The 25988-nt window shown below is 35.6% G+C and overlaps 1 protein-coding gene and 2 long non-coding RNA genes across 11 annotated transcripts; all 3 read left to right on the plus strand.

Annotated features, from left to right (window-relative positions):
• The first annotated feature begins 4198 nt into the window (after nucleotides 1-4198).
• On the plus strand, nucleotides 4199-7425 carry LOC141399313 (uncharacterized). Its single transcript, XR_012411810.1, has 2 exons — nucleotides 4199-4529; nucleotides 4594-7425. It is a non-coding gene; the product is annotated as an uncharacterized lncRNA (long non-coding RNA).
• Nucleotides 7426-14820: 7395 nt separating this feature from the next.
• LOC141399315 (uncharacterized) lies at nucleotides 14821-17803 on the plus strand. The gene is made up of 2 exons (XR_012411811.1): nucleotides 14821-15034; nucleotides 15099-17803. It is a non-coding gene; the product is annotated as an uncharacterized lncRNA (long non-coding RNA).
• Nucleotides 17804-20227: 2424 nt separating this feature from the next.
• On the plus strand, nucleotides 20228-24836 carry Gbeta13F (guanine nucleotide-binding protein subunit beta-1). 9 transcript variants are annotated; one of them, XM_073977809.1, is made up of 3 exons: nucleotides 20228-20525; nucleotides 21799-21956; nucleotides 22229-24836. In XM_073977809.1, the coding sequence occupies exon 3, from the start codon at nucleotides 22504-22506 to the stop codon at nucleotides 23524-23526; it is 1023 nt and encodes a 340-aa protein (XP_073833910.1). In that variant the 5' UTR covers nucleotides 20228-20525; nucleotides 21799-21956; nucleotides 22229-22503; the 3' UTR covers nucleotides 23527-24836. The 9 variants fall into 9 exon arrangements, with proteins under 9 accessions (XP_073833910.1, XP_073833917.1, XP_073833915.1 ...); XM_073977816.1 differs by having other exon boundaries at nucleotides 20312-20525; nucleotides 22235-24836; XM_073977814.1 differs by having other exon boundaries at nucleotides 20330-20525; nucleotides 22030-24836.
• Nucleotides 24837-25988: the final 1152 nt, after the last annotated feature.

The following is a 25988-nucleotide window of genomic DNA, read 5'->3' on the forward strand; positions in this document are numbered from 1 at the left end:
CGTAACGCAAGGCAAACGTTTGCCAAAAATTATTTTTGTTCCTGTGGTGAATGAAACAACTCGGCAAAGCATACCCGAAGTACATTTGATTAATCGTACGGTTTTCATCTTTTTACATTGAAAAGTTTGTGGTTTTGTTTTGGTTCTGAGAAAGAAACGATTCCGAGATGTAAAAGGTTTGTGGCTTTGTGTGATTGGTACGGAAATCGTTTTTTTTTTGTTTAAGTTCATTGGACAGGAACAAATCTCGGCTAACGTGAACAAAATTTTCATTTAAATCGAAATTTTTTATGATCGATCTGAATCCAGTCCAAACATTCAACTTATGTTGAAAATTATACATTCCCGTGATCAGCGCAACAATATCTACCTCCGGAAAAAATTCAAAAAAAGGGAGTTTTTACTAAGCTAAAGTTAATCCTCGCAGTTTTACCATTAAAAAGTACGGAAACACTATTAGAAATACCAATAGGAATTTATTTTTTGTACCTTGTTTACAAATTTTGATATTAAAATTTCTTCATTGCACCAATTCACCATCTACATTTTTTATTGCGCTACGTGAAAAGTGTTGCAACTTTTGGTACTTTTTATGCAAAAACAAGGTTGCATATCATGAGTACAGTGATTTTGATGTTGATTGCGCTGAAATCACGAAAGATTTTCATTTCATTTTCATATGCGAAATCATGGTAAAACGCATTTTATATTCAACATGTTTTATAAAACACGCATAATTTAAGCTGTCAATTCCATACAATATCTGTCAAATAAATTATGTAAACTCCTCGTAAGTGTAAAATGCGTTTAAATTTTGCTTGATTTCACACGAAATCACGAACACTTGTTTGTCATTTACCATACAAAAATAAATGACGATCGCTGCGTCATTTATTTTAAACATTCATTTATTTAAATACTCAAACAATAACAAAAGTGAAAATAAATGATGAAAAAACTTGCAAAAATTATATATATTTTTTTTAATTAAGTCAAATAGTTGATAAACATTGGTGTTGTGAAATTATTTTTGTCTGAATAAAAATTTGTGTGGCGCAAAAAGCAAAATTTACATATGGTCTGTTCCAGTACTGCAAGAATCTACTAATTTCTACTATTTTTTTCGATAACATAAAGGAAAAAATGTTATCGTAGTAAAAAGTAGTAGCTTCTTGCAGGTTCTGGAACAGGGCAATAATTTATTTGTAGAATTTCGTAAAACGAAATGTGCTAATGTAAAACGGATTTACTAAATCCACCATTTTAACGCATTTTACACATGCATATCAAACAGGTGTTTTGGGAATTTACGTCATTTATTTGAACGATATTCTATGGGATTGACAACGTAAGTGACACATGTTTTATAAAATATGTAAAGGTAAGTCAGCTTATGTACCCGGGCCTTTAGATGTAAAAGCCGCTATAGTCTAAATATACTATAACCCGGTACAAAGCCCTAATGCAAACGGCGTTTTATTCCGACCATCGTCCATCCTGCCTCAATCATTGACGTATTATTGATATACGCCAAAGGTTGGCTATTTAGGTCATAAAAATATGTAGTTTTCTACGCTTCGTCAGGTTTTGTTTCATTGACGACAAAACATAATCAATGCGTTCAGCGCTTTTTTACGTTTACGCAGAAATAAGTCCCGATTTACATCAGGGGATTTTCCTTGTGGGAATTTTCTTGTTCCCTTCTAAAATTGAGTAGGCCTGTACGATAACTCAAAAGATTGTACAAATTTGTATCTTTAGACTGATAAAAATGCACTTGCACTGATTAAACTGCATCCGCAGATGCAAACTTTTTGCTGGGTAAACGTACTATTGAGGCCAGAACAGAATCAATCGTTGCTTGCTTTCCAAATGTCAAATTATAGCTCTGTTCCTTTACGTGCAAGAATCTTCAAGTTTTACCACTTTTTACTCGAAAAGCGTTCATTTACTTCAGACACAATACAATTCATATGGGAGCAGTTTACAACTTATAGCCCGCTTCCACGGTACGTCGTTCGTTCTCTATTCGTTGTTCGACCCATAACTACGAATAAATTACTTATTTCCCCACACAAAATTCTATGAACGAACGACGATTTTTCAACGTTGTTCGAGTAGAAATACTCTCTGAACGACGAATAAAAATGTTCCATCCCTAACAAATGAGAGAATTTATCGAAAAAAATAATTATGACATTTCTAAATTCAAAATTGAAAAATTTGTTGAAAACATAAAAATTTTTAGAAAAAAGGAAAGAGATGAATGGAAATTAATAAACTAAACATGTTATATAGATGCAGAAGGAAGATGATTGTGTTTCCTTCTTAATTCCACACAAGTTTCTTGTCCATTAGTTCAAAATCTTATTGATTGTAGTGATGTTGATCGTCTCAATTGTGAATTTGTGCGTAATCAGTCTCATAGTAGTTTACGTCTACCTTGTGTCCCTGAGGGAATATGTGAAGGCTTTAGCTTTCGTACTGTAAGTGTTAATGAAATTGTTGAAGTTTTTGGAACCATTAAATCTAAAGCGGTTGGTTCTGATGGGTTTAAATTAAAATTTTTGCGACTTGTGTTTCCCCATGTTTGTGCCTATGTTGTTCATATCGTGAATTCTATCTTGACAACTTCGGTGTTTCCTTCTGATTGGAAGGTAGCAAAAATTGTGCCAATTCCTAAAAGCGGTGGCACTGGCGATTTGAGGCCTATTTCGATTATGCCCATTATGTCTAAAATGATGGAATATGTGATGAAGAAACAAATGCTGGAATATTTGGATAGTTCGTCTCTACTACATGATAGTCAATATGGCTTTCGGTGTAATCGCAGCACCACATCTTTGCTTGTGGGGATGACAGATAACATAAGGAAAAGGGTCAGTGATGGGGGTTGTTGCATTCTTTTGTCGTTGGATCTCGAAAAGGCTTTCGACAGAATTAATCACGCTATCTTGACTGAGAAGCTTTTTAATAATTTTAAATTCTCCTCCTCTGCCTGTAGACTTATGTATTCTTATCTGTGTTGTAGGAAACAATATGTGAGTAGTAGTAATTGTACGTCCAGCGTTTTGTCTGTGAGTAGTGGGGTACCACAAGGTTCAGTCCTGGGTCCCTTGCTATTCATAATGTATATTAATGATCTGTTTAGTTGTATTGCAAGTAGAAATTGTTTGTCTTTTGCGTTTGCTGATGATGTTCAGCTGTTGTTTGTTGGTGATTTTGTGTTTTTGGACGTTCTTCAAAATACAATAAATTTCACTGTTAGTGTGTTAGTTGACTGGATGTCTGTTAATGGTTTTTGTGTTAATGCCAATAAAACAAAGGCAATGCATTTTGGCAATATCCCCGAAGGTTCAATTACTATTTCCATCCATAATAATGTTATAGATGTTGTTAATAAGTTAAATTGTGTTGGGTGTTGTTGTTGACAAAAATCTTACTTTTGAGGCGCATGTTAATACGGTTGTGTCCAAGGTTAACTTTGCACTTAGAAAGTTATACACGTTGGATAACGTGTTGCCTCGAGTTGTAAAAGTTCGCGTTGTTCATGCGTTGATAATGCCTATGTTTTTGTATGGTATTGAAGTTTTTAGTGGTACGTGTGGTAATGTCCTGCGTAAATTGCGTTTATTGTTTAATAGAGTGGTACGGTACATTTATTCCATAAATTGGCGTCAGCATATTTCAAGCTATGTCGAGAGCTTTCTCGGTTGTAGTTTTAGTAATTTTGTTATCATTAGGTGTCTTTTATATTTGTATAAGATAGTTAAGTTGAAGACACCAGTGTGCGTTTTCGAACTGTTTTCCTTCGGTAGGTCGGAGAGGAATTTGCAAATTATTTTGCCAAGAATCACGCCAGTGCTAGAGAAGTCATTTTTTATCAGAGTTTCGCGTGCATTTAATAATCTGCCACCTCCATTTAAGTGTCTTGGGGGATCACTTATTTCTTTTAAATCTAAATTGTACACTTATTCCCAATCTCATGATATCTGAATGTAATATGTCTTGTTTTAATTTATTAATGGCCAGATTCTGTTTTTGGAGTTGTCGCTGAAACATGTTTATATTTTCTTCTCATTTAAATATAAAATAAGATATTAAATTTAATATATGATATGCTTTTATATTTGTTTGGAGTAGTATATGCTTAAACCCCGTTTAATTTGTTATGTTAACCGTTGTTTACATTGAAATCGAGTAGATTTCGCAAGGCCAATGTAAACGAACCCTTAACGGCGGCGTAAGGAACGCCGTCCAATAAGTTCGGTCAAACCATTTGACATTTAAATTTTTGAAAGGTGGCAACACGGTTGACAGCACAGATGACATTAGCGCCAACTTCGTCGTAAATTTCTTTTAATTTGCAAAAGACGAAGAGCAGAGATCATTAAAAGAAAAAAAAGTGTGGTGCATAGTGGTGCAATAAAATAAAGTGTGTATAACAACGCCATATTGAAAAGGAGCATTGTTCCAATTAGAAATATTTTCTAATTTGATTTGTATTAATATTTGTTAATACATAAAAGGTAAGAACAATGCAAAATTAATTAGGTGCATGCCTAATTGCATTTTTTCTGCTTTCTTTTCAAGGAAAAAAATTTTTTTGCAAAGAATTTGCAAATTATTGGAAGTTACACCACATGGTACCGCCACACCAACGCCATCAGTAATTATCTTTGCGTATGGAAATTGTGTTTGCTGAAAACAACACCACTAATGTTAGGAATATCCACCAACCAGCCTAACATATAGTACCCTGCAAATTTATTAACTGTATCGGTGTTCCAATTACTGTGGAAATTGGACATATTGCACCACAAACGTAAAATGCTGATGAAAGTATCGCCCAAGGCAAATACCACCTATGCCTACATAACAGCAATCCACAAAATTTTTGCGCATTAAAATTTCTTGGCAAATTACACCAAATTGCCCATCAAAACTTTGTCTCACGACAATTTTACGAGGTTCATGTGCCCTACTGTCTTTCGTGTGTCCACCGAATGTTGCCTAGCCAGAAATATTTCCGATGCATTAAGACGACACAACTTTAACCATATGCAGCAGCTAGAGCAGTTCAGAGGTAGTCTACAACAACAAGTTGCTGCCTGTTTTTGAAAAGTTTGTCTCTCTTTCTGGAACTTTCCGCCGCCAGCACCAGTTAACTTTGCGAACCCGACTTCATCCCTGATGTCCTCAATAATCAGAAGCAGTTAACAGTATGTATTGCCACCATTCAATGCAGTTTTTTTTGCCAGTGCCTTATGGAGACGAGTACGTAAGTACAGTAACTAACCCTTTCGAGAAGATTCGGTGCGAATAGTGTGTTTATGGTTCTCATATTTCCCAGTTACAGACCGGGAAGTATGAGACCATTTTAATCTTTTTTCAAACCCTCGACGGTCAGCCGAGTACCCCCTCATCAACAGCTGATAAAGCTGCAGCGATTTTTTTATTTGTGATTTTTTTTTGTACATATGTATACTAAACGCATACAATCATAGGCAATAGTCACATTCCAGTATTATACATATATTTTTTGTTGCCTTCGACCACGTGTAAATAGAAACTTCAATTTTTGACAGTTACCTTTCGCTTACCCCGATCATTTACCGTTAGAAACTCTGGAAGCTTCATTGCTTTTGTATGAGAATTTGTCTCTTTTAAAAGAGATTTGTTATGAGTGACGTCATATTCCAAATAAGAGAATACATTTTTTTTTGCTCTCAAAAACAAAAACTAAATAAATAAAACGCAATCATGCAACGATTGTCACTGAAATGAATCTGCTTAATTATGGTTTGAATTTCTACTAAATATTATAGAGATTTTAATCATAATTAAACACCCTCCTTGAGAACAAAAAAAGTTTGCAAGAATCTTATTAGAATTTTTTTTTGTCATTAACCAACTGAATGAGTTTGATTCAGGCAATATGGGTATACGAATCCTCATACAAATTCATGAATGTATTCAGATCAAAATATCACTTCTATCAACGACAAGTTGATCGAATAGAACGAATAAATTTCAATCATATGTGCTCTTTACACGTGAGTCAGGATTTAAGCCAATAATTTTAAGTACAGTTTAAGTCAACGGATATTTAGATCAAGATTTAAATCAAAGTTTACATTTCGAAATTAAATCGAGATTTGAGACCAAGATTTGGATTGATAAAAAATTTGATTAGAAATTTATGTTAACAAAAGCCTTAATTGGGATTTAACTTAGCAAAGTTTAAATCGAGTTTACATCTAAAAAAAAAAACTTAAATCACGATTTAAATTCAATTTTCATATTAAACTTTAAATTGATGCAATTTGAATCGGTGTTGTATTGAGATTCAAATAAGCCAGATTTAATTTGGAATCTATATAAAAAAATAATTCGAGATTTAAATTCGAGATTCATATCATCATTTTAATTAAAATTTTGATTAAGCCAATTTTAACTCAAAATTTTAAAACCGGGTCACTAACAGAATTTAAATCAGTGAACGATGGATTAAAAATTTAAATCGATATTGTAAACTAATCTATTGTTGGAATCTAGATCAAGTTTATATATGGAAAATTGAATTTGAAATCAATAGAGATTTAATTTTCAGAGTTCTTACCAAACTTTAAAGTGAAAGGGTTTAAATTGAGCCCGAATCAAGATTTTAATTAGCGGAATTTAAATTTAATTCGTGAATCAAATTTATAAATAGGGTTTGAATTGAAAACGTACACCAGGCTTCAAATTAGTAAATTGGATTCGAAGACTTTAACTGAAGATTCTGTCCAAATTTGAAATAGCAATATGAAACAGGGTTTGAACCAAATTTATATCAAAACCGAACTTGGCGAAGTCACGAATCGAGTTTAAATCAGAATTAAAATTATAAACTAACAGCAGTTCAAGCTGAATTTTAGCTTTGATTTAAATCGAAATTTAAGCCAGAATTTATATTAAAATTTTAAATCATAATTTAAATTAAACCACATACCATTCCATTTATACCCCGAATATATTTCCCGAATATTACTATAAGACCCTAAACCATATAATCTTTTGATTGTTCTTGTTAAGATTAACATTGTTAATGCTGATCCCATTTCTTTACCTTTTTTTTAAAACATATTTAACAAACATCACTACCTTTTTCCAAATTGAGCTCAATAGGTTTCAGGTTGATTATAAGTGACCAATTTTAAATTAATATTATCTACATAGCGGTTCGAGAATTGGGATCGACATACACCTGTTTTCGGTTTGTATGTACCCCCCATTCTGTTATATATATTTTTTTTTTCTTTGGATTGATAAGAGAATTAGATTTAAGTAAACTTAAGTCTATTTTTAAGACATAATGAACTACATCGTTTAGCATCTTTTACATTGTAATAAAAATGGATTTGTCTGGATATATGAAAGAAATAACGATGGTTATGTTCTAATAATTTTTGGTTAAAGGTAAGGTAAAAAGGGGAGAGTTCAGCCAATCGAGGAAGTTATTTTGGGGGTTCTCGATTACAAAAGGCCCATATGGGGGTTCCAATGGAGCCCATGGGAGGGCAAGATGGTACCCAGTAACACCTAGGGGTATCCACGTATTCAACAACAACAACTACTGCGGGCTACAATAACACTTATGATTATTTTGTGATACAATTAAAATTTTTTTTGTACGTCGTGTGTGGCCGACTGATTTTAGCCGGTACACCATAATAACTTTAAGCCTTCTGCCACCTTGGCCTAGTCATCTACCGTCTCACACACGTCCCTGAACGTTACAAAAATGGCGCCCAACGTTTAAGCCAGCGCGATGCTGGAAGCTCAGTTTAAACTTTGTTTTATTTTCAGTTTCGACCTATGAGTCTTGATGTAGTTTTGATTGATGTGAACTATCAATAGCGTCATAGCTTAACTGATCAATTTTTTTTTTTGCGATTATCATCTAACGTGGAATTATTTTGTTGTCTTAGAGTACTGTACGTATATCAGACTTTAATATTGCAACAAATAATATTAGACAGAGTTCATGTTTTCAGACATTGACAATATATTGTCATTCACATTTGATTTATATGATCAAGGTGCAATTTGCTATATTAGATATGTCTTTACGAGATTGTATCACTATGAACATGAGTTTTTTCTTGGGGAAATTTTTTTCAAGTTGTTGGGGCTTTAGTAGTTGTGATAAAATGTTGTTGTTTTGTTTTTTTTTTCCTTTTGGCTGAACTAAACCTTTTACCTATAACCTTAACCGTATGTATACATCTTTGATTGATTTTGGAAATTTGTCTGAAATAAGCTAATATTTTGACAGAATTGCACTCATTTTTGTCAATTTTAGAAACTACTAAATTCCTGTTTCAAAATTTCGGATCCAAAGTTTATTTGAGAAAAATTATTTAGATTCTGGGGGATGCAGATTAAACCAACGATAGTTGAAAGCTTCTACTTACTACTCCCTAAACCTTTCCACCTACAATTATATGGAGTTTTCTGCGAATTATTGAGAATAAAACTTGACGTTGTATCATTTTGATTGTTGGCACTTTATGACTTTGTCGTTTTTTTATCTGGCACCTACACTAGCGAATCTTTTGCACGATTTTATTTCCTGTCCGGTTTGAGAATTGAAAGTGAAGCATCGTCGTGGAAACTGGTGAAACCTTTCGAGATTTCAATTGGGATCTGTGGTGCATTAGTTTTTGTCAAATTTTTCAGAAGTGGTAGTAATTTACTATTCACTTTGCTGGAATTTTCTACCGTGGTAGTTACCATTCTATTTCCGATTGCGTGAGGCATAGGGTCGTCGCCCTCAAGACAATTGTTTTTCTCTTTTTCTTGATTAAAAGACGGCAGGAGGGGTTTGATAGGCTCAAACTACTGATTGCTAGTTCTTACTTTTAAATATATAAGCTTTAAGTAGCAATATATTTTTGTTTGTTATCACGTACACACAGGGTGTACACAGAACTGGACTAACTGTACCCGAAGACTGGTCTTCAGCCTGACTCGAGGTCTACTGAAGTACCTTAAGGTTGTAGGGGCGGTTAGTCTGGAGAGCCTTCGGACGGCAGCGCTCAACCTTGAGTTGGAGCATTTTCCGTAGGACTGATTGCTGTCTGGTTGTCGATTTCCCAGTGTATCTTTAGAAAGCCGTTCTATGCTTAACTAAAGATACACTGGAGAGACCTCGAGAAACTCTTTGAGGAAATTCTAACCGGCAACAATCACTCCTACGTTTTGAACAGTCTACTCCATAGAACAATAGGGGTAGGCGAAGAGAACTGAAGAGCCTATCGAAGTTCTATTTTTTTTTACCAGCCAAGACTTTATTCGAATATTATTCGAACTAATTTTACCCGGACTTTCAAATATTTATACTGATCTACCACAGCATAGGAAAAAAAAAATAATTCGTTGCTTCAATTTATTCTGGTTTACAGAATTTCTGAGCATTTGTTCTGGTTTTGAGAAACTTTGCAAGATTTATTGATTTTTGATTCGTTTCTTCTTCCGAAATACCTGACCTGCAGTAACCATTCAGTATTCTGATCGAGTTTTGTTGTGTTTGAGAATTTTAATATTGAACTTTGACAACCTCTGCTTATAAATATCTTTGGCATTTTCTTTGAATTTATGGTATCATACCTACCTTTTTGAAAACCTGTCGGTCATTAGAGAAGACATTTTTTGGATTTTGAGCTTTTTATTGAAATTTCTTGTTGGACTGAGTAGTACAAGTACCTTTTTCTTTGTAACTTTTGTTGATTTGTGGGAGATTTCCTTTCGATTTTGACATCATGCAGCCTTCTACAGGGGCCAAGCCAAAAACTTACGGCATTATTACAAGGTCGGCAAGTCAGGCAGTAGGAGAAGCTGCTGGAACAGAACCAGGTACCGGATCAGGTATCCCAGCTAGCGCTGATGGAAATGATCTGCCTACACCAAACGAATTTGCAAGTCCACCTACTCTTTCGCAAGTAAATGAGCAACCAAGCACAGTTACTAGACCTTCCTTTAGCCCTTTGACTATTCGTGGCAATGATGATGAACAAATGGAAAGACTTAGTAGCACAGGAGTTCTTGAGGTAGTTCAGTCCGCCTTAGAGGCCACCCAAGCATCAATGGTTAAAACCATGAAAAAGGAAATGCAGAAAGCGGTTGCTGCTGCAGTTCAAGCTGCTTTTTCTCAATCTTCCGTTCCTTCAGCTAATCCTATTCACATACAAGAACCACATTCCCAAAGCATTGATTGGCCTCATGATTTGCCACCACTACAAACCGATACCAGACATGCAGGTTCGGGTAGTAGAAACCAGGAAGTTCCAAATCGAAATAGGGAAGATTTTAGTAGGCCCAGGTATCCATATCTCAGTAAGTGGGGCATTAAGTTTGATGCTACCCCTAAGACACCAAATGTCGAAGATTTCATCTTTCGAGTAGAAAGGCTTCGAAATAGTTATGGCTGCCCAGAACAAGAATTGGTTGATGAATTTCATCATTTACTGGAAGGTCGTCCTTGCCAATGGTATTGGGGAAAGATTAGACAGTATCCAAACATGAACTGGGAAATGTTAAAGATCAGTATAGTCCACGAATTTCAACGTTTTCAATCAAATCTTGATGTGATGAGGCAGATTATGGACAGGAAGCAGGGGAGAGATGAATCTGCTACACAATATATAGATGCCATAAATAGTCTGCGTACTCAGTTGAGGGAACCTTTGAAAGATTTTGAAGTTATTGACATCCTCAAAGCTGGATTGAAACCCAGACTTGCCCATTTAACATTTAGTGGCACTTTCTATTCTGTTGAACAATTCCGAAATGAAGTTAGAAAAGCTGAAGAGTTTCTTGAAAGGGAATCGTCGATGAGATTTAGAACAGGCCAACCACCTCGAATGATAAATGAAATTAACGATTCTGACTTTGATAATTTAGTCCATGATGTTGAGGAGTTGCGTTTACGGCAGAAGCCAACTGGTGTTTCTAAAAATGAGCCTTCACGGTGTTGGAACTGCGGCAGCAATGGCCACATTTTTAAGAATTGCTCTAAGTCTCATCGTTCAGTATTTTGTTTCCGTTGCGGATCACCAGGGGTTACCACTCCACAATGCAATAATTGCAAACAAATTAGTCGTCCTTCTAATGTTTCTAAATCAGAATCCATAGCTACTCAGACTGTGGACTGACTAGGCTTATCTGATGTTTCCACTTCTACAGATCCAATCCTTTCTGATCCATGTAGTGTATTACCCAGACTTTCCGACAATATTGTCAAAACCAAACCTGATTTGACTTTGCCTTTTCATATCCGAATGGCCAATTACTTGAAGACTAGAGAGCGCATTTTCAATTCTGAAATTACGTGCAAATCTGATGTTTTCGTTTCCAAACGAATTCTTAAAGCTCGCGAGCGGTATAAAGTGAGACGCCTTAAGAGACTTTCTGTTTCTTCTTGCACTTTTTCTGATTCTAAATCCAAAGACCCTCGTCCTTTTCGAGAAGTCTTAGTGAATGGTATGTCTGTATTAGCATTGTTTGATAGTGGAGCTACGGTGACGTGCTTAGGCAAAGATTGTTTATCTTTTGTTGACAAATTGAATTTGAAGTTTATTCCGGTTTTTAAATGCAGCGTTGGTACTGCCAGCGGACAGCGTGTTTCTTGTGTAGGTAAAGTTAGAGTTCAGCTTACTTTCGATGATCTGACCAAACCCATGGATGTCTACCTCATTCCGGGTCTGGAGAATTCAATGTATTGTGGCATTGACTTTTGGAGAGAATTCAGCATAGCGCCCAAACTCATTAGCAGTCTCGAGATCAATTCTATAAGTGAAGATTCCGACATGCATGTTCTATCTAGTGACCAGTCAGCCTTACTTGAAAAGGCCAAAGAAAGTTTTAAGGATTTCGAAAAGCATGGTCTCGGAAAAACGCATTTAGAGGAACACGTCATTGATACTGGCGATGCGGTTCCGATAAAGCAGCGTCATTATCCTGTTTCTCCGGCTGTTGAGTCTCTCATTTATCAAGAACTTGATCGCATGCTGAGTTTGGGTGTCATCGAGCCCAGTACGTCTCCATGGAATTCTCCAGTCACCTTGGTCCGTAGGGGTGAAAAGAATAGGTTGTGCCTAGATGCACGTAAGCTGAATGAGGTCACCATTAAAGACGCGTATCCTCTGCCGTTTATAGACGCATTATTGGGTCGTCTCCAAGACACCTATTTCATTTCGAGTATTGATCTTAAAGACGCCTTTTGGCAAGTGCCCTTGGCGCTAGATAGTCGTCCGAAGACCGCGTTTACAGTGCCGGGGAGACCACACTATCAATTTACTGTCATGCCGTTCGGGTTGTGCAATGCAGCCCAACGGTTATGTCGGTTAATGGATAGTGTGATCTCACCGGACCTGAAAAACAAAGTCTTCGTGTATCTAGACGATCTGTTGGTAGTCTCACCTGACTTTGAATCGCATGTGGTGCTGCTCCAACAGGTGGGAGAGATGCTGTCTAGGGCAAACCTGACGATCAACTTGAAGAAATCCAAATTTTGCAGGCGCGAATTAAGGTACCTCGGGTACATAGTAGGCGAGGGGAAACTTAAGCCGGATCCGTCTAAAATCAATTCAATTACCGACATACCAATTCCGAAGACGACTAGGGAAGTTAGGCGATTTCTAGGTATGGCCTCATGGTTCCGTAGATTTATTCAAAACTACGCTGAGATAACAGCACCGCTAACCAAAACCTTGAAGAAGGGTAAACCATTCTCCTTTGATGATCAGGCGATAGAAGCTTTTAATAAATTGAAAGTAGCATTGACCACTAGCCCGGTTCTTCACCATCCGGTTTTTGACAAACGTTTCTACGTCCAGTGTGACGCCTCAAACATTGGCCTAGGTGCGGTCTTGTACCAACTGGACGCTGTTGGTTTGGAACGTCCCATCGCCTTTCATTCTGCGCAGCTCTCCAAGGCTGAGCAGAACTATAGTGTGACGGAGCGGGAGTGTTTGGCAGTCATTAGTGCGATAAAGAAATTTCGCCCGTTTATCGAAATGATGCCATTCACTGTCGTGACGGATCACAGCGCGTTGAAATGGCTGATGGGACAGAAGGACCTCAGTGGTCGGTTGGCAAGATGGAGTCTGAAGTTGCAATCCTTTAATTTTGATATTCAGCACCGCAAGGGATCACAAAATGTCGTAGCCGATACACTTTCTCGCGTTCACCTGGACGAAGTCAATATGTTTGTCGACGAAAGGCCTCTTGTTGATTTAGATTCACCCGAGTTTAAAAGTGAGGAGTATTCACAATTAGTTAGTATGGTTCAGGAAAATCAAGACAGTTTACCGGATTTAAAAGTTAGCGATTCGTTTGTGTACAAAAAGACACTCCCGTCAGATGGTACTCCGGTACATGAAAATTTTATTTGGAAGCTTTGGGTTCCGAGTGCTTTAACCAATTCACTTATCGAAAAAACACACACTTCTTCTGTTAATTGCCATTGTGGTATAGGACGTACGATCGCGGCACTGAGGCAATATTTTTATTGGCCTAAGATGGCTCAACAAGTCCGAAACTTTATCAACCACTGCATTGTTTGTAAGCAATCGAAAGCACCGAATCATATTTTAAGACCCAAGATGGGCACCGAAACCGTTACCGATAGGCCTTTTCAAAAGATTTTTATAGATTTCATTGGACCTTTTCCGAGGTCGAGGTTAGGTAACTCGTACATTTTTATCGTATTAGACCACTTGACAAAATTTGTTTTGTTGAAACCACTGGCCAAGGCGAACTCGAAAAACGTGATAAGATTTCTAGAATCCGAGGTGTTTCATAAATTTGGCGTGCCACAAATTGTACATTCCGATAACGGAAAACAATTTACTTCAACAGAATTTTCTTCGTTTTTAAATAAATATGGATGCCGACCGATTAGAAATGCCGTGTATTCGCCTCAGGCGAATGCATCGGAACGCGTAAATAGGACTATAATCGCGGCAATCCGGACTTATGTTTCGGAGGATCAACGCGATTGGGACCGAAATATATCGTCCATAGAATGTTCTTTGAGGTCCACTTTTCACACGACACTTGGTTGTTCACCGTATTTCGCATTATTCGGCACCCACATGGTTACACACGCGAGCACTTATGATTTAGCACACAAACTAGGAGTTTTAGAAGACGGTATGGTTGAAATAGTTCCGAAACACGATATTTTGAATTTAGTCCGCGAAAAGATTAAAACGAATATCCACGATTCTTTTGAAAAATGTGCGGCTCGGTATAACACCAGGACTCGCGACGTCAGTTTCAAACCGGGGCAGGAAATACTTAGAAGAAACTTCATTTTGAGTGACGCTTCGCGCCATCTTAACTCTAAGTTGTGTCAAAAGTTTGTAAAGTGCAGAGTTGCCAGATGTGTAGGAAACTCCTTGTATGAAATTGAAGACCTTCAGGGAAGGAAAATAGGCGTTTATCACGCAAAAGATTTACAGCACATGGTGCCCACAAAATAATTGCCCGGCTTTTGTTTTTTTTTTTTACGATTTTCTGTTCTTTTTGAATCAGGGTCGCGGTTCTTCCCCACCCTAAGCATACCTCGGTTAACTTCCCGAATCAGTATGGCTTCGGCAGGCCTATGCCAACGTGTTCGGGTTTGTTATGTTAACCGTTGTTTACATTGAAATCGAGTAGATTTCGCAAGGCCAATGTAAACGAACCCTTAACGGCGGCGTAAGGAACGCCGTCCAATAAGTTCGGTCAAACCATTTGACATTTAAATTTTTGAAAGGTGGCAACACGGTTGACAGCACAGATGACATTAGCGCCAACTTCGTCGTAAATTTCTTTTAATTTGCAAAAGACGAAGAGCAGAGATCATTAAAAGAAAAAAAAGTGTGGTGCATAGTGGTGCAATAAAATAAAGTGTGTATAACAACGCCATATTGAAAAGGAGCATTGTTCCAATTAGAAATATTTTCTAATTTGATTTGTATTAATATTTGTTAATACATAAAAGGTAAGAACAATGCAAAATTAATTAGGTGCATGCCTAATTGCATTTTTTCTGCTTTCTTTTCAAGGAAAAAAATTTTTTTGCAAAGAATTTGCAAATTATTGGAAGTTACACCACATGGTACCGCCACACCAACGCCATCAGTAATTATCTTTGCGTATGGAAATTGTGTTTGCTGAAAACAACACCACTAATGTTAGGAATATCCACCAACCAGCCTAACATATAGTACCCTGCAAATTTATTAACTGTATCGGTGTTCCAATTACTGTGGAAATTGGACATATTGCACCACAAACGTAAAATGCTGATGAAAGTATCGCCCAAGGCAAATACCACCTATGCCTACATAACAGCAATCCACAAAATTTTTGCGCATTAAAATTTCTTGGCAAATTACACCAAATTGCCCATCAAAACTTTGTCTCACGACAATTTTACGAGGTTCATGTGCCCTACTGTCTTTCGTGTGTCCACCGAATGTTGCCTAGCCAGAAATATTTCCGATGCATTAAGACGACACAACTTTAACCATATGCAGCAGCTAGAGCAGTTCAGAGGTAGTCTACAACAACAATTTGCTGCCTGTTTTTGAAAAGTTTGTCTCTCTTTCTGGAACTTTCCGCCGCCAGCACCAGTTAACTTTGCGAACCCGACTTCATCCCTGATGTCCTCAATAATCAGAAGCAGTTAACAGTATGTATTGCCACCATTCAATGCAGTTTTTTTGCCAGTGCCTTATGGAGACGAGTACGTAAGTACAGTAACTAACCCTTTCGAGAAGATTCGGTGCGAATAGTGTGTTTATGGTTCTCATATTTCCCAGTTACAGACCGGGAAGTATGAGACCATTTTAATCTTTTTTCAAACCCTCGACGGTCAGCCGAGTACCCCCTCATCAACAGCTGATAAAGCTGCAGCGATTTTTTTATTTGTGATTTTTTTTTGTACATATGTATACTAAACGCATACAATCATAGGCAATAGTCACATTCCAGTATTATACATATATTTTTTGTTGCCTTCGACCACGTGTAAATAGAAACTTCAATTTTTGACAGTTACCTTTCGCAAAAGGTAAAGGTAAAACTAAATAAATAAAACGCAATCATGCAACGATTGTCACTGAAATGAATCTGCTTAATTATGGTTTGAATTTCTACTAAATATTATAGAGATTTTAATCATAATTAAACACCCTCCTTGAGAACAAAAAAAGTTTGCAAGAATCTTATTAGAATTTTTTTTTGTCATTAACCAACTGAATGAGTTTGATTCAGGCAATATGGGTATACGAATCCTCATACAAATTCATGAATGTATTCAGATCAAAATATCACTTCTATCAACGACAAGTTGATCGAATAGAACGAATAAATTTCAATCATATGTGCTCTTTACACGTGAGTCAGGATTTAAGCCAATAATTTTAAGTACAGTTTAAGTCAACGGATATTTAGATCAAGATTTAAATCAAAGTTTACATTTCGAAATTAAATCGAGATTTGAGACCAAGATTTGGATTGATAAAAAATTTGATTAGAAATTTATGTTAACAAAAGCCTTAATTGGGATTTAACTTAGCAAAGTTTAAATCGAGTTTACATCTAAAAAAAAAAAACTTAAATCACGATTTAAATTCAATTTTCATATTAAACTTTAAATTGATGCAATTTGAATCGGTGTTGTATTGAGATTCAAATAAGCCAGATTTAATTTGGAATCTATATAAAAAAATAATTCGAGATTTAAATTCGAGATTCATATCATCATTTTAATTAAAATTTTGATTAAGCCAATTTTAACTCAAAATTTTAAAACCGGGTCACTAACAGAATTTAAATCAGTGAACGATGGATTAAAAATTTAAATCGATATTGTAAACTAATCTATTGTTGGAATCTAGATCAAGTTTATATATGGAAAATTGAATTTGAAATCAATAGAGATTTAATTTTCAGAGTTCTTACCAAACTTTAAAGTGAAAGGGTTTAAATTGAGCCCGAATCAAGATTTTAATTAGCGGAATTTAAATTTAATTCGTGAATCAAATTTATAAATAGGGTTTGAATTGAAAACGTACACCAGGCTTCAAATTAGTAAATTGGATTCGAAGACTTTAACTGAAGATTCTGTCCAAATTTGAAATAGCAATATGAAACAGGGTTTGAACCAAATTTATATCAAAACCGAACTTGGCGAAGTCACGAATCGAGTTTAAATCAGAATTAAAATTATAAACTAACAGCAGTTCAAGCTGAATTTTAGCTTTGATTTAAATCGAAATTTAAGCCAGAATTTATATTAAAATTTTAAATCATAATTTAAATTAAACCACATACCATTCCATTTATACCCCGAATATATTTCCCGAATATTACTATAAGACCCTAAACCATATAATCTTTTGATTGTTCTTGTTAAGATTAACATTGTTAATGCTGATCCCATTTCTTTACCTTTTTTTTTTAAACATATTTAACAAACATCACTACCTTTTTCCAAATTGAGCTCAATAGGTTTCAGGTTGATTATAAGTGACCAATTTTAAATTAATATTATCTACATAGCGGTTCGAGAATTGGGATCGACATACACCTGTTTTCGGTTTGTATGTACCCCCCATTCTGTTATATATATTTTTTTTCTTTGGATTGATAAGAGAATTAGATTTAAGTAAACTTAAGTCTATTTTTAAGACATAATGAACTACATCGTTTAGCATCTTTTACATTGTAATAAAAATGGATTTGTCTGGATATATGAAAGAAATAACGATGGTTATGTTCTAATAATTTTTGGTTAAAGGTAAGGTAAAAAGGGGAGAGTTCAGCCAATCGAGGAAGTTATTTTGGGGGTTCTCGATTACAAAAGGCCCATATGGGGGTTCCAATGGAGCCCATGGGAGGGCAAGATGGTACCCAGTAACACCTAGGGGTATCCACGTATTCAACAACAACAACTACTGCGGGCTACAATAACACTTATGATTATTTTGTGATACAATTAAAATTTTTTTTGTACGTCGTGTGTGGCCGACTGATTTTAGCCGGTACACCATAATAACTTTAAGCCTTCTGCCACCTTGGCCTAGTCATCTACCGTCTCACACACGTCCCTGAACGTTACAAATTAGAAATTGTTATTAAATATGTTTATATCTTTATTTAGTTTTAAGGATTAAGTTCAGAGTTAGGTGTAGTTTAGGATAACTTTGCTTTTGTAACATAGATGGCCTTATAGGCTTGGTTACCCATTCGAAATAAATAAAATAAAAAAATAACAAAATCGCTTAAAAAATCAGAAACAAAAAGGAAACAAATAACTGAAAGTCTGTGTACACAAACATTGTTTTGACACGTCTCTCTCTCTTTAATTTTGAAAATAGAAACATATAAAAATATATTGAAAATACAAAATTATTCAGAATTTATGGAAAAAATGAATTAAATGTGTGTAGTTGAATGTAGAAGATACAATTGAAGAAAAGTCTATTGCTTTTCCTATTCATTTAATGTATATTTTATGTGTTTTCGGTTAAAATTTTCGTGAAAACAAGGAAACAAGAATGAAGGAAATTTTGTTTATGTTTCTGTTAATTACGTTCGACAGGCGAACAACGTAATTGAAACGCTCGTGTGAACATGACATTATACTACTTTTGCCGGTTTTACCACTTTCAAAAGTAAAGGAACAGACCATATAAAGAAATGCCAGAGCCTCCTAAAGGGGAACGAAGGCGGATTTGCAAAGAGGCTCTGGCATTCCTTTATAATTTGACATTTGGGGAAGGCCTTTAGGCTTGTGCTTGGTTTACATTTACGAAATCCTCTCGATTTCAACTGTCAATTCCATTGCTTAAAAGTCAAATGAAATCCAATGGATTTCAGATGAGTTTTCATTTGACGTATACGCAAAGGAATGTGTGTAAACCAGTGATTGATTTACTTTAAGAAATCCAATCGATTTCAACTGTCAGTTCCATTGATAAAACGTCAAATGAAATCCAATGGATGAGTTTTCATTTGACGTATACGCAAGCATTATAATTCAGTGGATTTTAGTTGTCAATTTCATCGTGACGTCTAATAAAATTCTTGAGATGTTTATCACAACAATAAGCATAGAGGTAGTTTACACTAACTATCAATGTCATATGAGCTGAAATTTTCCATCATTATATAGTCGCTAATGTGTGTAATATTGGAGATATTCCTTACGCCGTTTAATTTGTGCAAAAATGCAGTAAAATCTCGTGGGTAGATATGGAATGTTTTTATTTCGTGTCATATGACATTGATAGATAGCGTAAATAACCTCTTATAACCAAGACAGATGACAGTGTTAAGTCCCGATCCACACCAGAGTGATTTCATTGAAAAAATTGTATGAAATTATGCGTCTCTAGATCGACCTCCATAGTAAAGTAAAATCATAAAAATTTTCATAGAATAAGAATCCAGTCCCATGAATATGCTCTCTCTATAATATGAAAAAGCGCTTCAAATTCAGTTTGATTTTGTGCATTAAGAATGTCGATAATGCACGAATTAATTTGAATGAAAGCAGTTTATGCAAATTAACGCTGCCGTCTGTCTAGGGTATTATCCACATTCTTAACGCACAAAATCAAACTGAATTTAAAGTGAATTTGGGTATTTCAATATGGCAATACCGTAAAAGAGAGCCGATATTCATATGATGGAGAGAGCATATTCATATATTCATGCTATGAGACCCAAGGAAAATAAAAAATTACAGTGCAAACAACAACAAAACAGCAATCAACTGTTTCCTAACTGCAGATCTTAATGCAAATTAAAGCTGCCCTCTGTCTAGGGCATTAGTGTGAATGCCATTATATCTAATTTAATCGCAAGTCTTAAACCCGCACACATTAGAGCTTTTTGTCGGGTTTACCTTCTTAGTCCCGGGCCACACTACAGTAATTTTATTGAAATTTTGATATGAAATTATGCGTCTCTAGATCGACGTCCATAGTAGAGTAAAATCATAAAATTGCTGTAGTGGGGAATTCGATTTAAGAACACCTAATTTCATGAAATTTTTTAATGAAATTCACGCTAGTGCGGACCGGGACTTAACGAGGATTAATTTGATGCATACGGAATTGACATTTAAAACCGACTGTAAATCCGTTAATATGTAAACGTACTATTAGGTTTTTTGTTTTATATAACAACGTATAACAGTACGTTCGGTGAGACATACGCCGATACTTCTTTATTTAGATAATCTTGGCTTCGTCAAGTTTTTCCCAATTGAGTTGAGAGTTTCGTTCAAAAGAGATATAGGTGTTGGCTTTGATATAACTGTCAAAAGTGTCGCTTATTATTGTGGTGGAGGATAAATTTGTTAAGCAGAAAAATCATTTTTTAGCTTGTAATGAATAATATTTTACATGAAAATAAACTGAATTAATATAGCAAAAAATACAAATAGCACAAATTTTGTGAAATATTAAGCACAAAACGTAAGTGTGTGTGTGTTTTTGATAGTGATGAAAAGTGTAAAGTTGTAAGGTGTGAATTATGAATACGCGATGTCGGAAAAATTCTTCATACATATAGATGTGAAAAAATTAACTACATTAATAAGAACTCCCCCCCTCCCTCCACCCCCACCAACTCATCATGTTCTTCTCTTTGCTTTGCCAGTGTATTTTGTGAGAATAAAAACTGAGAGAGAGTGCTAAATTGTTGTTGTCTCCTCCAGCCAGTGAATTTTCGGATGGATTTTCCATTTCATTTTCCAAGAGTGAGTCAAAATTGATGTGATTTGGTTCTTTGCTTGGTGTGAAAACAACCACTGTATGTAGCTAAAGGCCATCATCGTCGTTGTACACTCTCTCCGTCTCACTCAGTTTTTTCGTTGTATTATTAATCAAGTTTTCCCCCTGTGTCGTTGTTCGTTCGTGGTGGTGCAAATTGCAATTTTGTGCTGTTTTACATTTAAGCGACTTGTCTTACGATTTTTTGTCTCCTCTTTGTGGTGGTTATTCTTGTTAGGCAGAGTTGCAAAACATAGTAAGAGAAATTGAAACAAAATTTAGTTTTGCAATGAATTTTGTGCATAAAAAATCATTTAAAGCATAAAATAATTATTTGTTATAAGCATTTTAAAATTTGTATAACATATTTTTATAAAATACCTTCTTTTTACATTAAGTATTTTTAACAAAATGTACACTTGGTACCATGTTACAAAAAAATGCAACCCTGTGTGTGAAATTTACGAAGATGAGCAAAGAGGAGACACAAAATCGTAAGACAAGTCGCTTAAATGTAAAACAGCACTTTGGTGTACAAAAAAGCCAAAGTAAAGTGAAGAAAATTGAAGTTTTTTGTGAGAGAATATTGTATCGTATGTGACAAAAACTATGCTATTAAAACATTGATTTAAGATAAAGTTGCAAAAATTATTTGAAGAAGAAACATATTTCCCCCAATTTGCATATGAATGTAAATTTTTTGTCGGGGGAGCAACAGAAAATAATGGAACAGAGTAATGAATAGATTTCACCCCTTGTACCATTAACAAAAAAAAGTACGATCGAAGAACTCTCGAACGGAGGAGGAAGACATTAGAAAAAATAACATATACATACAAAACGGCAAAAGTAAAGAGAAGAAAAAAACTGTGTGCTGGTGTGGAGAAGTGGTGGAGCGGACGTCAACGGCGAACTACGAAGCACAAGAAGAAAAAAAGGAGAATCATTTATACAGCAGTTCACTTTTTTTCAACAGGAAAAAAACGATACGAGAGACTCCCAGGCAATTTAATATAAAAAAGAAGGAAAAATATTCGGGAAATTATTGCAAATTTTGTTGGCTGGATTTGGATTGATTGTCGTCCACCACCCAGGATAGGAGGAAACCCAGTGTAGTGAAAACCAAAAAGATAGGTGAGTTACCAGCTACACATATGTACATGGAGTTGTGTTCCTAGTAATGAAATTGTCAAGATAATTTTTTTAGAACTAACACCGCACCTTTTCGTAACTTTTTTCTTCTCATTTGCCACCACCCCCTGATGCCCGCCCGCCTGCTCGCCCTTCTGCCTGCCTTCTGACTGACTGACTGGCTGTTCGTGTTTATCATCGTCGTCATCATCATCATCACCATATTCAACTCAATCTCTTAACTTGCGGCCTTATTCGAACCTCCACCTTTAAAGATATAGAGATTTTCACCATCATCACCAAAACAGGAAGAAGCAGCAGCAGGAGCAACTCCAATAGTAGTGCAACGTAGTAATTATATTGCATTAGGATCTATTGGACTCCAACGCCATACCCCACAAGAATTCAGCAGGTGCCGAATCAACCAACATTTTCGGCCGTTTTTTATACAACCAACAACACTCTATCCCCCAGCACAGGGCGAACTTCAAATAGACTACTTCGCACAAACAAACACACACACATTACATACATATAAAAGCCTACCAAAATGAATGAGTTGGATAGTTTGAGGCAAGAAGCTGAATCCCTTAAAAATGCCATACGTGATGCTCGAAAGGCTGCCTGTGACACCAGCTTAGTGCAGGCTGCCGCATCCTTGGAGCCCATAGGTCGCATACAAATGCGCACAAGGCGTACATTGCGAGGACATTTGGCGAAAATCTATGCCATGCACTGGGGCAATGACTCACGCAATTTGGTATCTGCCTCCCAGGATGGTAAACTGATTGTTTGGGACTCTCACACTACAAATAAAGTCCACGCTATACCACTACGCTCGTCATGGGTAATGACGTGCGCTTATGCGCCTTCCGGCAGTTATGTAGCCTGTGGCGGTCTAGACAATATGTGTTCAATTTACAACTTAAAAACCCGTGAGGGCAATGTACGTGTATCCCGTGAATTACCCGGTCACGGTGGTTATTTGTCATGCTGCCGTTTCTTAGACGATAGCCAAATTGTTACCAGCTCGGGAGATATGACATGTGGTTTGTGGGACATTGAAACCGGCCAACAAGTAACATCATTTTTGGGTCATACAGGTGATGTAATGGCTCTATCGCTGGCCCCCGGCTGCCAAACATTTGTATCGGGTGCTTGTGATGCCTCAGCTAAACTGTGGGACATCAGAGAGGGTGTTTGTAAGCAGACATTCCCTGGTCACGAATCCGATATCAATGCAGTGACATTCTTCCCCAATGGCCAGGCATTTGCAACAGGTTCAGATGATGCCACCTGTCGTCTCTTTGATATACGTGCTGATCAAGAATTGGCCATGTACTCGCATGACAATATCATCTGCGGTATTACATCGGTGGCATTCTCAAAAAGTGGTCGTTTACTGTTAGCTGGCTATGATGATTTCAATTGCAATGTTTGGGACACAATGAAAGCTGAACGTTCGGGTATATTGGCTGGTCACGATAATAGAGTCTCATGTCTGGGTGTAACCGAAAATGGTATGGCGGTAGCAACGGGCTCATGGGATTCATTCTTGCGTGTGTGGAATTAAAGTGTGGACGATGAGCAAGCAAGAAGTAGAAGAAGAAGAAAACATATATAAACAACATAACGACAACAAGAAACAACACATTATGTTTTAAGTCAAAACAACAAATCACAACAACAACAACAACAGCCTACAACAAAGATAATGTTTAGTACTATATATTATTATAGTTTAATACAAAGAAACCAACAACAACAACATCAAATCAGCAAACAAACATCATTAGCCAACAAATGCCGTGGTTCGCATATACTATACTATATGGGTAAAGTTAGTTCTGAGGATGATCAATTCTGATATATATCAGAATCTGAAGAAAGGTGTTATCATCATCACCACCAACCATCACAATGCAGAAATTAGATTTTCTATTGAACAAAACAAAAATAACAGCAACAACAACAACAAGAACAAAAACTAGTCGTATGTATTGAATATTTCTTACAAATTGTTAAATGATGAGCTTCATTGGTTATAATGAGCACAGTATTATATGAATTTATATACCTATTATGTATGTTGATGTTTTTGTAAAGAATTTAATAATTCATAATTGTGACTTTGATGAAAATTATAATCCAAAAATCCATTTTCCCTTATGCAAATATTTTAAGCACAAAGTTTTCGATTCCATGCCAAATATGGAAGAAACTAAACGCAACAATTTTATGATCGTTATAATCGTTAAAGTAATAAACCAACCATATATATATATCTATATGTACATGTGTAAGAGATATTCAATACAACAACAATAACAAAATCTAAAGAAATAAGCGCATACTTTTTTTAAAACTTCGTCATTCTATCCACCGTGTAAGCTTTTCTTTTTTCTACTATTAAATTAATTTCTCTGTAATTTGTTTTCTTTAAAAACAAAATATTTTGTCGATTATTGATTCGGCAGTAAATCTCAATCTCAATATCCTCAAAACCAACTTTTTTCCTTGCATACAATTTTCTTTATTATATTTTTTATTAATCCAAAAAAAAGGAACATGAGAATAACACGCGCGCAATTTACACGCACATTAATTTATATATACACACACACAAACAAACAACTCTTACCTAGAACTATGAAAACAAAAAAACCAAACGTAACTTACACTTACATACGCCGCCGCGACACAATAACAGCAACATAAATATACTATTAAAATCTTTACATTACAACAAAACCAACATATTACAAGAAATTTATTCAAAGTCGATCAAAAAATATATAAATTATGGTAAGGAAGACAAAAAAAGGATTCAGTAATGATGAACGGAATGAAGATAGTTAAAATATACACCACACATACAAATAACATACAGCATGTATCATTTATGACTAAGGGGGAAATCTTGAAAAAATACATTATCAGGGCAATCTTGAATATAATAAAAAAAGTGAAACTCTTTCAAAATTAATCTTTTAAAACGTTGGAAACTACTAGAATCCCTTAATTATGGAATATTCTCTCTGAATTGGCAAAGATATTCCCTTTTTAGACATAAATCTGGAAATAAAAAACTGTGAATTTCGAGAAAGGGAACAAATTCCGCTCGGAATTTTTGTTCATCATTGCCCTGTATATTTAGTTATATGATGAGGTCGGACGGTCAGTTTTAATTGTTTGTGGTTTGTGAGATGGAATCCGAGAACTTTCAAATCCCTTGTTGCACGAAACATTGGTTATCGTTGCATTTCTTTTTCAAAACAATATTTGACAAATGTCCACTTAACTTTTATTGTCCACATTGAATCAAAGTATGCCTGACTTACGAAACTTCATAAAACTGCTTTGTTTAAATAACTGATCGTGCATTGAAAAAGTGTTTTAAATACACATCATTGCAAAATCTACCTAATGCATCAGTTTCCTATCGGATGCTTATTATGTGTGTGTATTCTGGGTTTTAAATGCGCAGCGATATGGAATAGGATGCTTAAGACATTTACAGACATCAAAAAAGCAACTGACGGTACGGAAGTAAACCTATCTAATATTTTCATCAACGATGGTATGTTTAACAAGAATTTTAAGATTTCTTAGAATGTTTTTCTAAAGTGAGGTTCACTATATGAAGCATTCTATAACAGAAATTCATCGATGCAAAGGGAAAAATTGGGACACGTTTAGTTTAGTGGCTACACTTTGCCCGTTTATGTTTTAATATCCCCATATCCGGTATCTGAGTATCTGTATTTTTGTGATCAAAACATCAAATAATAATAATTACCTAAATAAAAAATATATCATCACTCATTAAGTATCTAATTCTTTGTAGTTCCAATGCCATTAATTTCCGCCCAAATCGACCGAGAGGTAAGATCCCTGTAACATAGGGATCACGTATAATGGAGGATACTAAGGGATCATGATTTGATCATAGATTTGTGTCTAATAAATCAGTTTTACTGGAAATACGGAAGTTTGAGAGTGAGAGAAAGCAGGTAGTTCAATAGTTGTACTTTT

This window comes from Musca autumnalis, unplaced genomic scaffold (assembly GCF_047663935.1).
Source record: "Musca autumnalis isolate F117 unplaced genomic scaffold, ASM4766393v1 scaffold_3, whole genome shotgun sequence".
NCBI lineage: Eukaryota > Metazoa > Arthropoda > Insecta > Diptera > Muscidae > Musca > Musca autumnalis.

Coding starts and splice junctions, on each gene's coding strand:
- Gbeta13F (XM_073977809.1), top strand. CDS start 22,504: ATGAATGAGTTGGATAGTTTGAGGCAAGAAGCTGAATCCCTTAAAAAT.